At 44.1% G+C, this 18,890-nt stretch overlaps 1 protein-coding gene across 1 annotated transcript in view; it reads left to right on the forward strand.

Moving 5' to 3' along the window:
- Window positions 1-18,890, forward strand: part of lrp1bb (low density lipoprotein receptor-related protein 1Bb) — a 293,597-nt gene that overhangs the window by 70,150 nt on the left and 204,557 nt on the right. The window contains 1 exon segment of the mRNA XM_086219771.1: window positions 8,944-9,066. Coding sequence (XP_086075897.1) covers window positions 8,944-9,066 — 123 coding nt within the window.

Genomic DNA, 18,890 nt, shown 5'->3' on the forward strand with positions numbered 1-18,890 from the left:
TGAACTCGCCGCAAGTATAAAATATACACGCACGTGAGATGAGATGAGAAAACTTTATTGATCCCCAGTGGAGAAACTCAAACTCAACGCACGGCAAACAAGACTGAGCAGACACACACGGTAGACAACAGACCCATGAGTAACTCTCTAAAAAGCCTTTTGGGCCGTGATTCAAAACTACAGGTAAAACTGAAGGCTGTTGTTAAAGATCTGGTGTGTGTCGGTGCAAAAGACCTTCTGGGTCGCTCTAGAGCGCCGAGGCGTCGCTAAACGCTCACTGTTCGAGCTGCTGAGATCACTGGAGCCACCGTGAGGGCAGGACTGTTCTGAGTTCAGGTCATGTTCTTTCATAGTGGTCTCAGGTGAGTCTGGTGGAATGTCAATCACTGGTCCGGCCTTTCTGCTCAACGTATTGGTCCTGTTTTTGTCATCCACTCAAATTCTGCTGCCCCTCCATTCTCACTCGTTAGGCAACAGTGCCAACCAATGCACCACCGCCCATCTTAGAACTCCTCTTAAGAGAAAGTTTCATTTAAAAATCACCTGATCCGTATCTGCTTAAGTGTGTATCAGGAATACGACGTTTTCTTTCTCCCCTGTAACCGCCGCCATTGTACCTGCGTGTACAATAACTGAAGAACTGCTTCAAACATACAGTACACTTACTTCCATATTTGTCTTTTTTGTTGTTTGTTTGTTTGTTTGTCACGGTACACAAAGAAAGACGATGAAGTGTCGTACAGCTCCGAGCAGCCAGAGACCACAACGATCAGTTTCTCTTCCATTACCAGTAAAAAAACAGAACAAATCTTTGCTAGGAACTTTACTGCAGTGGTTGCTGCGGGAGGAAAAAGTCAAATCCCGATCTGCAATTTGCTGCTTCAGCGGCAGTCGCTGCTAATTTGCAGCTCTTGCCGCAGGCGTGGTGCTGCTCGCTGCTGCCGAGGCGTCTGAAGCCCCGCGTCGCCAGCTGTCATAGAAAATGAATGACTGCCGGCTGCTTTTGTCGCTCGTGAATCTTTTGGTGTGAATGCAGGGTTAAACAGGCAGACACACTCACACACACACACACACACACACACACACACTCACACACACGCAGAAAAAGTGGATTTTCAAGACGACTTGTGGATTTTCTTTCCCTTTTTAAGTTGCTGTGGATTTAGTCTGTGATATCTCGGCTGGCATCACAATTTGAGAAGTTTGTCAACTCCTGATCCTCTGGTATTGGCAGTCCAAGACCCCGACTCAGCTCTATTTATAACTTCCTGGTACAGTGAGTTGCAATCTGCAGGAGCAGGCAGAGGCAAACGCTGTGATTTACAGGTTCTTATGTGCTGTTCCTAAGAACAACTGGGTGAAATTCAGCTCCATGAAAATGTTCACACCCTGAAACACGGCTGTCAGGAGGATGTGGCTTTGTGACTGCGGCGTGAGTGTTAATGTGCAGAGAAGATGTTCTTTATAGCTTCTCACTTGCCTGTATAGATTTTTTTTTTTTTTTCATTTCAACATTATTTGGAGCCGTGTAGATGAAAGAGCAACATGATGGTGATGTTATGATGGTGAAAGCTCTGGTTGAACTCATGGAAAAACTTCCAATCATCTGAGTGGGATAGGAACTGCGATGTGCTGTACTACATTAGTCTTGCATGTGGAGTAAAAGGGCAGTAAGCAGCGTCCAGCTCCACATCGGTCTCATGAATCATTCATGCGCTGGCTTCGGGATCAATGCCAAGAAGCAGGAGACCGCTATTGTCTTCTGAAACTTTTCACATAGTGCTCCCCTTTTAATAATTTGTTGACATGCCCCTGCTGTTGTAGAGAAAATAAAAGTGACCTCACTCCATGCTGAAGGTCAGGCGGCATCTAATGAAGGCCCCAAATTCCTTCAGCATTGATTTCTTACCCATTTCATGGCCAGAATGCAGAGTTGCTCGGTGCTGTAAAGAGAGATGTCTCTCCGGGGCACGCTGGCTTCTCCCACAGATTCTCTGAATTCCTTTCTTCCTGTTTGGAGAATTCTTTCATTTGTGAATTAATTTCAAATGTGTAGTAGGAATTGATGTGTCCATATAGAGGCCTGGTATGGAAACGGTTCATCATTAAGCAGAGTCACGCTACTCTCTTCACTCCTCATACTCTGATCAGACTTGACTTGGGTGGCATTTAAGTCGAAATACCACATGGCGTATGTCACTTCCTGAGATATGCTAGTAATAAAGATTTATTATGCAGGTGAGGCATCATTGATATGCATCACACAACCCTCTCCTTTTTATTCATTTTTTTTCTTTTTGGGCAGATTGAAGATATGAAGATGAAGGCCGAAACTGCAGTATACTGTTGGTATACTTAATAGCATGCTTAGGTTGGCTCATAGCCGTCTGCTCATCCATAATGCATATGACCTGCAGCTGTCCAGGACGCTAAGTCTGCTCTGACAGTGCAGGAGGCTTTACAATCACTAATCTTATGTGCATGTGCAAAGATGGAGGTGCGTCTGTGCATGCATGTGTTTTCTCTCCCCCAGTAACTTTAAAAACATTTACTCATTCTGAATCCAGACCTGCAAAAAATCACTACAGCCAGAAACTCGTTCGATTTCATTCCGTTTATCTAATATTACATGTGTTGGTGTAAAATTAACCAGAAATGTTCCAACTCTTGGGGAGATGATGACCGAAGTGCTTTGATATTGGTTCCATGAGAACAAGCTGTTTTCAGCTGGTGTGTTTCCACGGCAATAGACTGCACACTGTTACCTGATCCATCCCACTACTGGTGTCACCTGCTGTTGATTACACTCTGGAAGAAGCTCCTGGCTGCTAATCAGAGGAAGTTAACATCAGAAAACCAGCTCCATGTCTCCCGTAGCGCGCACTTTTAGGGGACGCTCTAACGCTAGATGTGATCCAAAAGCTGAAAAGCCTGCATGAGTGACGCATGTGGACGGACAAGCGAGTGTACACACAAGAACTGAGACTTTTTTTGGTCATGTATAGCAGAGGGAGGGAGCTGTACTCGTGAGGCGCATGCATCTCCTAATGAAGCGGCGCTGTGTGGACGGACGTCTGGCTGAACATGAGACTGTTGGACATTCATTGGAATAATTAATTCCCGTAGGGAAGGCAGAGGCTAGTCCCCCCACCCTGGTTTTGGCATTGAGTCCACAGGGGACTAAATATGCCCACTGACCGCAACGCCAAATGGCGCGACAGCCAGAGTGCACATTCAACCAGTGAAACGTGCCCACGCGATGCCCAGGAGTCCTTCATACGGCTCACTCATACCTATGATGCCATATGGCAAACTGGTATTGACCCTTAGGCACCAGATATGCTCTTTGACCTAAAGATTCAGCCGCGGTGACGTGTGTAGCAGACGGACTACACATTCATCCGCTGTGGCGACGCTTCGTAACGATTCCAAACAGGGAAAATGTGACAAAAGGAAGTTCCTTTCTCTTGGTGGTCAAACAGCTACCAACATGCTCCTCATGACCGCTAAGCAATAAGACAGTCCTGTTCTTTGTCTTCTTCCTCTTCGAAGCACTTGAATCACCAAAGTTGGTATAGGGACTTCTCAACTTGGGAAAACGGAACGATCCGGGATGCGTAAGTGTTGAGTGACACAGAATACTGAACTTTGGCTGCACTAAAGCTGAAAATGAAGACGCACAACTCGACCCTGATCCGACTGAATTACGCCATCGTTCTACCAGAATACTCGACCTTCCTCAATCGGATCGGCAATCATGTCACACCCTTCAAAAACACCTTTTAAAAACCGACTGATGAGAATGAAGGTGAACTTTTGTCACCAGACTTACACAGTTACATGTAAGCCTGCTAAGTTACAACAACGCGCTCAGAATGAACATGTGTGGTCTTTTTGTTGAACGCACGTTGTACAGAGGTGGTAATGACACACGTTGGAACAGGAAGTGTAAGACTCAAGTGCAGACTGGCGTTTACTTGCTGAGGGGCAGGTATATGTAAATGAACTTGGCCAGTCCACTGAGCAGACTTTCACGTTGACTCTGCAGCTGATCATGTAATAAGCATGTCACGGTCTTCAGACTGCAATTTCTGCCTCCCACAAGTACTGTCAATTTATTCACGGGTGCAAAGGAATGGAATGATAGAATTGCTTACAGAAATAAAAAAAGAAAAAAAAAAAGACAAGCATAGAAGTCAGAAAATAGATAAAGAAGCCAATCTGTGCGGCCCTCATAGAGGAAAGAGGTAATGGAGGGCTGATGTAACAGGCACCTGCACCACAGTTGATGTCCTGACTTGACCCATCAGCGTTAGAAGGACTGGACTCAGTTCAGACAAAAAAATCGAGACAGGTTGTCTGGTTTCATGTCTGAGCAGAGACGTGCACATGTGGGGAGGTGGATGAAAAAGAGATGACAAGACGGTGCAAATGAACAAAAGTGGAGCACATAATAGCGCCTCTGCTCTGAGACGGTTGGGTTGATAAGAAATCTAAATATTACATAGATGCGCAGGCTGAGATTGGGTTGAACTATGTGGTGGAGGATCGTTTTCATACAGACAGCCGAGGACGTGATCCTTTCACATCTCCTCCTCCTGATTTAGCCTGAAAGAGGAAGCGCGTGGTTACACGTGCAACACGCAAAACAGCCGTTACATGTCAATGCCTGCGGTTAAGTTTGAGCAACAAAAGCACTTCTGAAGGATAGTGTTGATCACAGTTCATCTTTACTCCCATTTCAAGTATGATTGTACTCTTCAATCCATGCACGATATTGAAGCCATGGTTTGCTGGTCAGCCTACAAATGTATGAAGTTGTGATGTGGTGGTAGCGGCGAGGTCATCACTACCCTCACATGCCGGTGAAGTTATAGGTTAAAGGTCAGGAATGAAGAAGCTAATCAGCAGTAATAATGAATGACAATAATTTTTCTTTGTCTTGAGTTAACTTAATTGGATTGTTAGTTGGATATGAGAAGACTTCTGAGGTCAATTTCCCCCCTCTTTTTAGCCATGTTTGACTGCATAAACGACACCGGTGGTTTCAGAGGACAATCGTCATCTCTGCTTGTACCTCAGCAGCTACGCCGACATGTCTAAGCTTGAGTTTTTAAGATCTTTACACATCAAACCTTGACAGCCAAACAGAAAAGTTAGGAATTGAAAATGAGATCCAAATCTGACCTGAAAGATCAATGGAGACGCGTGTGAGTCAACTACTGCTGTTGCTTTTTGTTAGCAGAGCAACAAAGCTGACATACATTCCACCACGCCGAGATGTTCTCCGCACCACGGCTTTAAACAACGGCTTTGTTTGAAGAGGCCCGCGGCTAACAACTTACCCCAGGTAGCACCTGTGTGTGAGATGTCTGATGCCATTCGAGAGACTCGTTCCTCACCTCATTGGAGTATAATATTGTTTAGAAAGCTTAATGACAACCTCGTGAAATATCCAGCTGAGTAAAGGCATGTTTGCAGACGTCGGGATGAAGGGATTTGCTACGTTAAATGTTGCAGCATACCAGGTTTGTTGATCGGGTCAGCGCTTGTGAATTTCTACCTTCATATAAAGCAAACAAAGCAAAAAAACAACCCAAAGTACAGAGAAGTAGTGCTGCTGCTCGAAGGCGCGCTGGCTGGTCTTGCTTTCGTGGCTCTGCAAACCTTCTCTGTCTGCCTGCCTTTGTTCCTCTGAAAATCTGGCACATTTCAGAGGCTCAATGGCTTTAATGAGCCACAATATTGTGCCAGTGGTGGCTGTTGGATGACAGGAATGCAGCTCATGATAATGTGCCCGGCTGAGTGCCACTGTGTGTTTCCTACTGTTATGGTAATGGAACCAGTTTGGCTGTTTTTCCGTTTTATTTTTTAACACTTGCTGAAGGTGTTGGGTTTGTCATCACCTCTATTTTTCAGTTACTGAATTTTCTAAAAAAAAAAAAAAGAAAAAGAAAATAAACAAAGCAAAAAAAAAACAAACATCACCCTACTCTGCTTTTATTTTGTTTTATTTTTTTTTGCATTCTCATGCAAATAGAGCAGCTAAGAAAGAGGAGGAAATCAACAACAAAATTTACTTCATTGTTTTCCAGCTATTGCCCCCCCCCCCCCCCCCCCCCCCGCTGAATCTTCAAAGAGAAGCTGCCTGGAGAAGGAGTAGTTGAAATGACGTCAGAGGTCATTTGACAGGCTCATATTTGGCCCCTTAGCTTTCAAGGTGAAGTGGCATGAAAGGAGGTGGAACATCAATAGGTAACTGGGCTGCTCTGAGGTCCAGGGCTTTCAAGGCTTCCATCACTAGCTGGGGAAATGGCCCTTCTGTCACCAGCCCACTGCTTTTCAATGGTAATCAATTCAGCTTTAAAGCCGTAGGAGACATTCCTTTGAAAGTTCAGCAGGCTGAGCATCCCTCTTCCATTCTGAGACCCAGCGTGTGTTTACTGATGCCTTCACGGCCTCATGAAGATGTTACAAGACGTGTAAATAATGCAGCTGACATACTTAGCTCATGCAGATGTTTTTAAAGACATCGCTTCTTGTTTCTGACATGATGTCTCATGTTAAATCATTGGCGCTGACGTGTCGTTGGTGTCACAATATTTTGTTTATCGCTGCGCGTTAGTTTTCTGTTTGCCCACAGTAATGTGCTGCTGGATGGTTAAACAGAAACGCCGCGCAAAATAACCCGGGTCCTTAAAATGCACTTGCACTTTTATCTGTTTGTGAAGTTCCTGCCTCAGTGTGACATTAATATTTTGGTCTATAGATTCTTTTCTTCATGGTGCTGGTGTGAAATTTCAAGAATGTCCTTCTTCAAAATGGGACCAAATGTCTTTGAATATTTCAAAGAGACCTTGATTTAAATGGTGAGATTTCAGATGTATTGCATCAGTGGGAATAGAGGTAGAATGGATGAGATGTTTGACCTTTTCAGATTCGTCCCTGGATAGTGAATTTGCTGGAGGCTGCTCGGGCATGGAGCAGTGGAGCGTTGAATTATCACCCACTGTTCAAATGCTTAAGACCTGGCGTTGGCTCCAGTTGTTTTGGTTTTTTGTTTTTTGCTCAGGAAGTTTCCTAACTGAGTGAAATGACCCACAGGATCTCCGTGGCATCCATGACAGGAAACGTGCTTCACTGTTTACCATCTTATCTCCTTTAGCCTCAGCAGATTTGACGGGACCAGTATGTTAAGGCTAAAGGAGAAGATGGTAACCGCTCCTACTGGTGTGTCATTCAGCCTTCGGGATCAGCGTGACAGGCAGGGAAAGTTCCCCTCTGTCCAAAGGGCTGACGTTTGATACCTGATATAACCTGAGCGGAACATTAGTACAAACAGGAGAGCAGCGAGTAAGTCATGAGAGATGGAGTGACGTCAGCTCAGCTACTAATAAAACTGTTTGACCTGCAGTCCGAATTTTTCAGAATAAGACTCTCACAGCCAGCTCTGACAAAACCATCATAGTAATGGAATATTGATGCTTTAATTTTGAGGGCAAGATCGCCGCACCAGACGTGAATACGTAGGCAACTGATCCAGGATCACACCTGACAACTCTGGCACACACTGAGAGGAGGATTCACCATCGCCGCATTTACTGTAGACAGTCTGAGTTAATAATCGCGGCAAACCAAACACTCTTTCTGTGACTCAAACTGGTAACGTGTGAGCCACCAGCAACCTGCTCCTCCTGGCTGGGCCCTGCTCTCCCATACCAGTACAGCACTCTGTATGATACTCATACAAATACTGTATATCTTTTTTTTTTTAATGTTTTCTTCATCAGTAGTTTTGGAGATGTCACCCACCCACACTGTTACCTAAAACACCTCTTTAGTCTTTGAAGTAAATCATTGCAGACACCACAGCACATGGATACCACACACAGAGCAGAGGAGTCCCCCGGAGGTGCCGGCACTCCTTAAACCTGCTATTGTCTTCACCCGACTCCTTAGAAAGGCTCCTCTACATCTGGGTGCTTTTATGTTGAGTTGAAGTAAAAGTGATGAGGACCGTGGAGGTGCAGGGAGGGGAGGAGGCGCATGCACGGGGTGGGAGTGGGGTGGGGGTGGTGCAGTCCTGATCTCCCACTTGCTCCCCTCCCACCACTAATGGGTTAGTAACTCACTGGCTAAAAGATGGAGACGGATCTGGAGAGTGCAAGGGGGAGTTAAGAGCCTGTCTGATTGTCTGCGGGTTAAGCTTTGAAACAAATTGGGGTTTTTTCTTTCTTTCTTTTTTTTCTTCTTTTTACTCAGCACTCGGGAGCCATATCAGCAGGTCACATTGTGGCATCAAATTTGGAGCAAAAGCTTGTGTCATCCGGTAGAATGATGGAGCTGCGGCTCTGACAGCTAGCGGCAGGAAAAATGCCAACACTTTGACAGATGCTCGCTATATTGAAAGGCTATGATGACTTTTTATTTGACTGAGCCTCCAGTGAACTCCCCCATCCCACTATCAAATCAAAGCACAATAGCAAGGAGGCGAAAAGATAAGAACAAACTTGCCAAATTGCTTTGTAATAGTTTGCCAGTACGCGGAGGACATGGTGTCTTTGTTCGAGGAGACTAGCTGTCAAATTCACAGTGTCTGCTTCTTTTGGTAGTATTTTAATCTGCCGGAACAAAACGACCCATCCTCCTGCTCTGATAAAAAAGAAAAAAAAATAGATTGTTTGCAAAAGATACTGGTGACAAAAGGACATACGGCGCTGACTGCCTCTGTGAGACGTTAGCATGTAGAGAATTGAGCTGCTGCTTCTGAAGAAAAACCTTGAAGCTGCTTCTTTAAGATGAAGTTGGTGATGATGTAATGCGAGTCTGAAGTCCGAGGGAAGCCACATCCTCTCCTCTCACCCTTCATGAGCCCATATCCTTCACGTGTTCATCATCTCATGCATTATTTCTTTCTTTCCACTCTTTCTTCATTTCATCCAGAAGCCATCCTGTGTGACGTAGGGGAGTTTCACTGTCACGACCGGCAGACGTGCGTCCCCGAGGCCTGGCTCTGCGACGGGGAGCCCGACTGCCCCGACGACTCAGATGAAACTGACGAGACTTGTAAGTGCATTCCATCCATCCTTCGCGAGTGAGGTGGCACCCTTGTAGGACGCATGTTAACATGAACCAAGCGATGTTCCTCCCCAAAGGTGTTCTTTCTACCATCAATCACTTCACCTTTACACTTGCGTGTGCTACAAGTCTGAGGTTTTCTCCCTCCCACAGAGAACACTTCCTGTGGTGACTTTGAAGTGATGAAGCTCACACGCGTCTTGTTTGTTCTGCACCTTAGAAGCACTCGACGGGCAGAAGCATTTTATTTAAGTACACCTCAGTGGAAGTGTGAGCTTTTTAAGATGAGAAAGAGGACGGCTGCAGGAGTGGCGCATCAAGTTAGATGGACGTCTTGCTCCCACTTCGTCATTATAGCGTTTATACTTCAGTATCTCAGTAATACTGCAAGGGAAGATCTTCATGTCTAGTATAATTCCTCACTTGGACTTAGCTCCCATTTGCTACTTATCATGGATCATATTGATCAGAAGAGTTCTCTCTCCGCACCATCCACGCTATTCCTCATCGCAGCTCTGGAAATGCGGGGCCAGAAACGAATATGAGGTCACAGAGGTTCGTGCTGCTCTGTGTACCAGCTGGCTGAGGCTCACTGAAATTTCAAGGGGGGGGGGGGGGGGGCACAGACTGTATTTGAATGTAAAGACACAAAGAAATGAGCTTTTTTTTTGTATTTTGTTGAACGGGTGAATGTGACCAAGGATCTGAACTGAAAGGGTCAAACAGGTACTATTCATCCCAGCTCAGCTTTACAGGCTCCTGTTGAAACCCCTGCATACTCTGTTCTACCTGCAGTAAATTATGAGTCAGACTAATGTGGATGTTAAACTGCAGGCTGTAATTTAAGTTTATCCAAAGGTAAATAGTTTGATTTCTGCTGTGCTCACTCCCAAGGTCAGGACAGGATCAGCGCTGGTTGAAAATGTGGCGATATTGCGACTGCTGCCTTCTGCAAACACGCTGATGTGCTGCATTACGCCGGCTACTTTCTGCTTGCCAGATCCGACCGCTATAATGTGAACCTTCATTTGTCCTTCGCTTCGGCGTCGGCTGGCTTGCTCACTCTCTGCTATTATTATTTACACACTTCTCCACCAATATCCTGCAAAGAACAAAATAGAGCGGCGATTCTACACGATCATTTATAGATCAGGATAAAACTATCCCTGTCATAGTTTACCCACGCTGCATAAAGGAGAAACATCTGCCAAAAAAAAGAAAAGAGAGAAGAATTAAATGAATTAAATTCACTCAGCAGCTCATCAGTGAGTGAGAGTTATCCAAGCAAGTTAGGGGTTTTTGTTCTTATCAATACCCTTGAGAGGAAGAGGTCACGTATCGGTGAGGTGGCTGTTGGGAGTGTTTGCTGCAGATGCTCCGTGTTTATGTCAAAATGACTTAATTACAGTCACCTGCTGTTGGCGTGTTCGCAACTGCTTGGATGCTCTCTAATGTATTTGCTCAGTAGATGGGTGGCTTGTTGAGTGTGTTTCCCAGTCTCAGTGAGAGTAAAGATAAGGTAAAATTACCCTGAACTCGTGGACCATGAAGGGGTAATGGCACTGGGACTCTCTCTCACACACACACACACACACACACACACACACACACACACACACACACACACACACACACACACACACACACACACACACACACACACACACACACACACACGCAGTAAATGTTCATATTTTCCCTCCAAATACTTTGTTGGGAAAGTTGCTTTCCGTTGCTGCTGAATGACAGTAACCTCCACACTGTGCTCCACTACAAAGCATCAAAAATGAAATTCTCAGGTGGTGGATTGTTGTTGGGTTTGCTCATTGTTAATGTCCAAGACTCCAGCTATGATGCTGCCGTTGTTGACTGCCTAGTTATTCAGCATGCGGCTCATCCAGCGGATCTTTTCTATGCAACAAAGCTTCAGCAGCACATTGCTAAACCACTATGACTTGAAAACATGCGGGAGGTGAATGTTGTGCAGAACTTAAACATTCAGGTGATGTATAGATTCCTTGAATAACACCAGAACTAAAAATGCTTGATGCATATCCCTTGACTGCTGGATAGTAGCGGCGTGACTAGCTCTACTACATTTTTCTACTGTTGTCTGAGTGAATTAACTTTGTGGTAGAAGTGCTAAAATAATGATTTCATATGAAAATACTCCAATGAAATAGGTGCTGGATCAGAAGCTCTTCAGCTCTTCGGTGTGCAAATGTCTTTTTCCTCTTTGCTCAAGTAGTTTAGGAGCTTTAATTCAAGCTACATTTCCTCCCGACTCAGTGAAGCCAAACCTCCTTGATCTGAGCTTTGTGCTGCAGCCTGAAATATAAAATAAAGTGAGTCGAGTGACTGTCAACAGGCCGGACAGAGGGGCTAAGCACTGGACAACACTGTGATGCTCAGGTTCCACTACAGGGGTGCGTTTATTCTGCCTCTGGTACCATCTGACACCAGTTATGGCCGATTTGTATACTCATGCGCACTCGTGCGGTCATCAGAAAATATTCATTCCCAGGTTCGCCACCCCTCTTTGTGTTAATGCAGGTGAAAGCATTTATGTTATATAACCACTTCCAATTACCTCAGTGAGCACGTTCTCACCTACAACGATGGCGTGATTAATGATATAACACTGGAAATGTTATGCAGAAAATACAGCAGATTTCCATGTGGCTCCTGCAGCGTCCCTGTGTAGCCCCCAGAAGTACTGGCTTATGACGGTGATGTCACCAGTCCCAGTCCAAGACGCAAGCTCAGCTGGTGGAGTTGACTTTGGGATCAGGGTCCAGTGTGCATGGACTAATTGGTGTAGAATGAAGCTGCAGCCTTGTAAATGTAACATCAGCTTATCTGTGAATCAGGATCCACTCGAGCCTGTTTGCTGGCACATTTCTAATTTCATTCACTAGAATCTTTGTCTCCCTCCTTTATGAAATATGTTTCATCTAATGGATAGAATATAACCTCTACATGGTTGCTGTAGGCCATGTCATAAAACCTCCAGAAAGCCATTAATTATCACTTTGATTAATGTTGGCTCCATTTTATTTACAACGCCCGCAGAAAGAAGACCTTGCATATTCATGTCAGGAATTCAGCAAAGCTCATTATCATGGATTAGGTATTGATAGAAAGGGGAATTAAATGAGCGTTTCCCTGCAAACAGAGGAGGGGGTTGGGATGTATTGTCCCTTCCCTAAATGACAGCTCGAGCAGGAATAACCTGTGAGGAAAAAGTGAAAAAAATGATCATTTACATGGAATTATATACGAGTGACTGTCTGAAGAATTGAAATAAAAGCACAACAGTTTATTATCTCCAGACAAAGGCCGTGTTCTGCTTTCTTTTCGGAGTATAAAAAGGTTTGTGCCACTGATGGCCTCTCTATTACCTGCTGCGCCCTCGGTCAGGGAGACACAATCACTACATCTTCATGGCCAGCAGAGAGGAGGGGAAGGGAAGTTGCTTCCGAAGGAAGGTGTAGCGGGTTATCCGCTCAGCCACGGGCCTCTCAGGACCGGACAGCTGCTGACAGTTAGTCAGGGAGCCAGAAAAAGAGCTTCAGGAATGAATAAAGGAACTCCAGCAACATGGCAGGTCTCCAGTTCTGCAGTTCAGGCGAGGAGGGGAAGAGCCAGACCTTACAGATGGAACTTAGCTGCTTGTGTGGTGGCCGAGGGGAGACTGAGAATGCCTTGAGTGGGATAATCACATTCTTAGATTTGCATCGTACTTACAAGGAATTTCTAAATGTCACGCTAGTCTGGGGACATACAGATGTTGTTGTGCATCTGAGATAAAGCTAGACAGCTTTGCTTTAAATGTTTTCTATTTTAATTTGATGAAAATGTTGAATGCTAATGACTCTCAGCATGCTGCTCTCTTTCTCTATGTATGCTCCACACTTGCAAACAGTGCCTTAGAACTTAAATCCTTCATAAATCCTTCCGGAAAGGATTTCATGGACTTTTGGCTTGTCTCAGTAGTGCTGCCATGAGGAGCTTTGTGAATCTGTGGACATGTAGACCCCTGAATCCTCTGATTGAATTGTCACTCCTCAGAGGAAAAGACAATAAAAGGGGTCATCTGTTGACTTCAAGACCACGGTCACTGCAGCTGAGACCCAGGGACGTCCCTAGTCAGCCAACACTGACGTTGATGGCAGCGTCTTTGAAGCACAGGGGAGGAGAGACGGTTCTCTGTCAGTGAGGGAGGGGGTCCCTGTACCTCAGGAACACAACTTCAAATGATCTCTGCGTGTCTGTGTTCGTGATTAATCCACCATAATTGGTAAATGCCCTCAAAGGACAGAAGGATTCAAAAACTCAAAGCACTGAGATGAGGAATCATTTAAAAAGTTGTCTTTCCAACAGCCAAAAAAGGTCGCCTGGGTCACAAAAATATGATGTTGCATGTGTAATCAATTTTTAACCATTTTGCATGAAGGAAGATACCAACAATAGCAATATACCACTGATAGCCAAGAACAGTCTTTCAGGTCCAGGATCGACAGTTTGATCCAGATCAGCTCCAAAAGGCAATCACAAGCTCTTGGTCATCTTGCTAACTGTCCAACAACTTAGCGCAGTCGTTTTTGAGATAGCTTGCTAAAAACAAAAACAAAAAAAAATCATACGCAAATGATGGGAGAAAAAGCTATTAGAATACTTATTTCATAATATATGCAATTGTGATAACCATGGCCGCAGCAGGACCGGACATGAAAGAGTTTGCTGTCACCAGTAAAGTAAATGTGACAGTCATAATTGAGACTTCTGCTGCGATTCGCCTGTTAGCCATTTAATGCTCTTTTATCTCTGTAATGATACCGTCTTCCTACAGTCAGTACATTCATTCAATCATATTAACCAGTAGATCTGATTCTGACTAGTAAGTACCCCCACATATATATATATAATATATATAATTTTAAACTCTCCAGAAGTAGCTGGCGAAGCCTCTGTGGACACACAGCTGGGAAGCACTCAGGTCCTCTTCCTCTGTGATGAAGCTGTAGTAGTCGCTGTATTCCAAGCTGCCTATCAACATCCTGCAGGGTATTTTATCTGGCAACATCCATACTGAAATAAATGTATCTCAAATGTGTGTGTTTCCTGTGAGAATTGGTGGCTGTAGGACTGAGCTTTAGTGGGTAATGTAGCGTAGCACCTTGTTACTGAGCTGAAGGGCAGGGCCTTTTGCATTATGTAACATTTATTTTCCTTCCCCTCCATCCCCTCCTCTCCGCTCGGGTTGTGTTGACTCAAGAAAACCAGGCCGTCACTGAAACCGCCGCGGCGCTTTCGTCACTTACTCTTACTCTCACGACTCTTTGAAGGCCTGCATGAGCGTATTAAACATGCATGCTTTTGCCTTCGCGTGTCTTCCATTAAGTGTGAGATGATCTGCTTTTATTAGACAGCTCACTGTTTAGGTTGTCACCGCAACTACCTAAAATATTTAATGCCACAGTCTGTGTTAATTGGATATCCTGTCTGCCGCAGCCTCACGCCTGACAGCTGGATTTGATTTCAGATCAAATGTGGCACATTGGAGTTTGCTATCAACGTATTTAACCTGCCACATTTATCCAGTCTGCCGCTATTATGATGCGCTCTTTTGCCGCAGCCTTTGAAAGTAAGATGTTTATTATTTCACTACCTTTCCCTTTTCTTTTTTTTAAACATTTGCACTCATGTACACCTCCTCTGGCGTGTGACATCTGTATTAGTCGACAGGAAACCAAGGCGACAAATGTTTTGTCTGCGTGCTTTAATTCCTGTGAAGACGGTGGATGCTTTTAAGTCCCTGTGATTAAGACAGCCTCTTCTGTCAAAATGTGATGGTTTTATATCATGAAAAAGTCACAGCTTTGCCCTTAAAATAGCATTTACTCGTATTCAGCCTCCCCCCCTCCCCCGACTGCTGCATTGCCCCTGTTTCTGCAGTTTAACACATTTTCGGCTCCTCGTGCATTTGCATTTGTCTTACTGTAGGAGAGACCATTAGTGCGAGAATGAAATCCGTTGCCTGGTGACAATTTGGCAACAGCGCCGTGTCAGAAGTGATGCACTAGGAGAAGCAAGCTCCTGTTTTGTCTTCACTTCCCCCACCTCACTGATATATTTCCCCTTTTGTATCCCCTCCTAGTGTAATAAAGGACGGCATCTCGGCTTGAAGAACCAGTGCATTTTCTGTAAAGTTGGCGTGTTTGCTGTCATGGAACTGCTGTGACAATAAAGTCTACATCTCCTTCCTAATACTTAAACCCAGAGTGAAGCACTACTGCAATACGGGCTTTAAAGTGGGTTAGAATAATATCCCCTCCCACTGCGAGACATGACGTGACTTCAATGAGACCTGTCAGCGATGGCCACTGTGTTTCGATGTGATTGTCAGACACATCTTAAGCACAAAATGTAATTGTGAATAAAGTGCATTTGAGAAAAATAAACTAAGCTGTGCAATGCATATTTTTTGTGTAAAAAAAAAAAGGCTTTATTGGCAAACTCACCTGTGGCTGTACCATTCAGAGTAGAATAAAGAAGAAGAAGAAGCGTTCATCTTGTAGGTCACTCTGTGAAAAATAAAGAGAGGTCTAGAAGAATTACCTGGCAAAGTTGTCATCAAAGTACAAGTACTGGTCATGCTTGTTCTCCAGAGACAAATACAAGGTTTTGTAATACTGTATCTAGGATGTTGGCAGCAAAAAAACAGCTGATCAGTCATGTGACTTAAAGATTCGCTATGCCAGAGCCTCTTAGAAAAACAGGTTTCCATCTGCAATTTGCATGCTGATTATTTTTCAGAAACTACAAACTTTATTTGCAAATTTGATTTATTTTTTGGCTTTTCCGTTCACCTTTCCTGGCGTGATAGAAACTCGACTAATTGGTAGCCTGGTAGAGAGCATGTCCCCGCGGATGCTGGAGTTCAAAACATATACGCTATGTATATGTGGACTTCTAAAAGTTTGAGAGGTGTTTGGATTTTGAGTAAAGAGCTTGAAACTGAAGTAAACAAATGTGTGTCTGTGCGGCAACTTCAAACTTTGCTGTGGTTTGCTTGTCACTGTCAGCCCACCGTAGACCTTTGCAGGGCATCTTCAGGGGCAGGTGGAGAGTTTAAGCTGCATGGACGTGAACGGTGTCATAAAAAGGTCAGGAATGACTTGGGACACAGCTCAGCATTCAGAAATCGGAGCTGTGAGTGCTTCGAGGTAAAACTGCTGAATCGCTTTTCTCAATTATGCCTCATAAGTTGTTGAAGCAATTTTTGGGTCATTTGTTTCACAGATGTAGGATTACAGTAGATTTAACAGTTTTTGACCCTCCAGATTTAATGAAAATCCAAAATATATTTAAATGACCACATGAAGGCACCAAGTCCCTGAAGAACACCGTAGAAGAAGATGTGCTATCAAAATCCGTGGAGATTTTCTTGTGGTCCACAGCAGGAAGGAGCTAGAACAATCTCGAAAATGTGGCTTGAAAGACTAACAAGTGCTTGAATTTGACTGAAGAAAAGGTGGAGGACCCCTGCAGAGAAAAGAACGAAGAGATCTGTTCAGAGCAGTCAGAGTCCAGCGATTATTTCAAGGGATCTGTGTTGGTGCCAGAGGATATTTAGAGGAAAAATGCCTTCACTCCCACTTGCTTTCTGTATTATACGAGGTCCTCATTAATGTTGGCCTTCCAGCAAAAAAAAGGACTCCCTTATGATCAATTTATCTACATTTTAGGGCGGAATACTAATTTAGGGTGAAGAATTCATTACCTAGAGTTAAGAGAAAACCTAGAATAAACAAAGTCAGAGGTCGAGGTCTTGCTCTAAATCTATTAGACTTTGATCGAGGCATCCAAGGTTGATGTCGAGCTTCTGGGACGAGTTCTTCAATTTGATTTTGAAGGACGTGTAACAGTGCCGTCAAAACAAAAACTTTTACCCACATTGCCCTTCCTGCCTCGATCGCAGACGCCTCCAAATCTGATCTCTTAAACAGCAGAGGGACTTAAATGTATTTACGCTGCAGTTCTTTTTAAACTGTCAGCACATAGAACGTCCAGCAAACTCCTGACTAAATGACTGAATCCCAAATTTGCAGGATGAACTGTCCAGCCGTTGGTGCACGTATGATTGGTGCAGTGATTGGACAGCACAACAACGCAATGACATCATGAACATTTATCAGAATTTGATTGCACTCATTAGGGTTTCATACCATAACAGTGAGTGTGTGTGGTTATAAAACTGATAAAAAAGACACTAGCATTAAATACAATACTGTATATTATTACAGTCTTAATGGGTTCATTCCTCCCAGTGAATATAGGTTTTAGCTCCAATATACTGCATGTATTATTCATTTCAAGCTGGCACAACAATTACATTCTAACATTTGCATAATGGTTGGTCACAAAAGTATCTCTATTAACTAATTATGTCGGTTTCCAAATAATTACAAACTGGCCTCTTTTTTTCTTTTTTTTTTTGGTTCTGTTCACATTTCTCAGTGGCGGTTCACTGCGGCGTCCTGCACTCGTGGCTGCTCTGTGGAGGGACGTGTTTATTAATGGGGACGCAGGAGAGCAGCGACGTCATGGATGCCTGCATTCTTACTGACGCTCTGTCCTGCTCTACAAAATAGATTCAATACCCAACACAATATGCAGCAAATCAAACACTCAAATCTGTCAATCACATGTAACTTAATGGTGTCATTCACTTCCATCAGCACGTGACGTGTCGTAAGCGGTAGTAATTATGGCAGATCTTTGGTGATGTCATTTGTTGCGTAAAAGCAAAAAAGAAAAACAAATTACACTGTCAAGTTAACACAACAACACAAAACCAACATCAGGTGATGCTTAGGAACAAGAATCGTTTATTAATGCGGAGTATTGATGATGAAATCAGGAATAAGAGCATCGAAGCATGTTTTATCTGACAGTTAATTTGATTTATTACCAAACTCAACAGCCAACAGAAAATTTTACTGTAATTCAGGGTTGTTGCAGTTAAGAAATATTGTAATCAATTAGAGCAGCCACCCACACACGCACACACACACACGCACACACACACACACACACACACACACACACACACGCGCAGCTGCATAAACCTCTAAGCAATGTTGATGTTCTATTTATATTCATGTTAAATGTTCTCCATACAGTAGGAGATAGGTGGTAATGTGTTTCCATGTTCTTATCCTGAGCGGAGAAGGAAGTCAGGAGAGAAGACGTGTCCGTCCAGGTGGTCCAGAAATGGTTGCCATCTCCTGTCAAATATTTTCCGTGTGCCCTTCAGTTATAATCTCATTTTCTCCAGATTCATGCAAGACAGAACCTCTGATCCATCAACTGTATGTAGGAGGGGAGTCCATTAGACTAATATCAGCCGTCTGGCCAGTAAGGTGGTAAAAGCTACAACCTGTTGTGCTGCCATGGAAACAATGTCAGTGGCAAGCCAAGGATAGTTTTAAGAGGATCAGTTGTTTTGTAGAGGAAGTGTTGAGTCCAGCGTCTAAACCCTTCACCTAGTATTCTTTCAGTCTGGGGAGGGAGCGTGTGAGGAGGGCTGGATGCTGACTGTCCCCATGCTGCAATATTTGACTGGGATTAATGGAATTAATGAGCTCATAACCAGCAGAGATGCCTCACTTTATGCAGGAGTTGCAGGAGAAGAAGTGTATCAAAATTAGGTTCTGCTGGGAGGTGGGAGGAGGAGAAACCGAGTCGGTCTGACTTGAAAGGAAGAGATCAGACGCATCTACGGAATCCACTGAACAACGTAGAAA

The sequence above is a fragment of the Aulostomus chinensis genome, chromosome 12 (assembly GCF_037954235.1).
Source record: "Aulostomus chinensis isolate RoL2024-O1b breed Wild chromosome 12, RoL_Achi_v1.0, whole genome shotgun sequence".
In the NCBI taxonomy this organism is placed as follows: domain Eukaryota; kingdom Metazoa; phylum Chordata; class Actinopteri; order Syngnathiformes; family Aulostomidae; genus Aulostomus; species Aulostomus chinensis.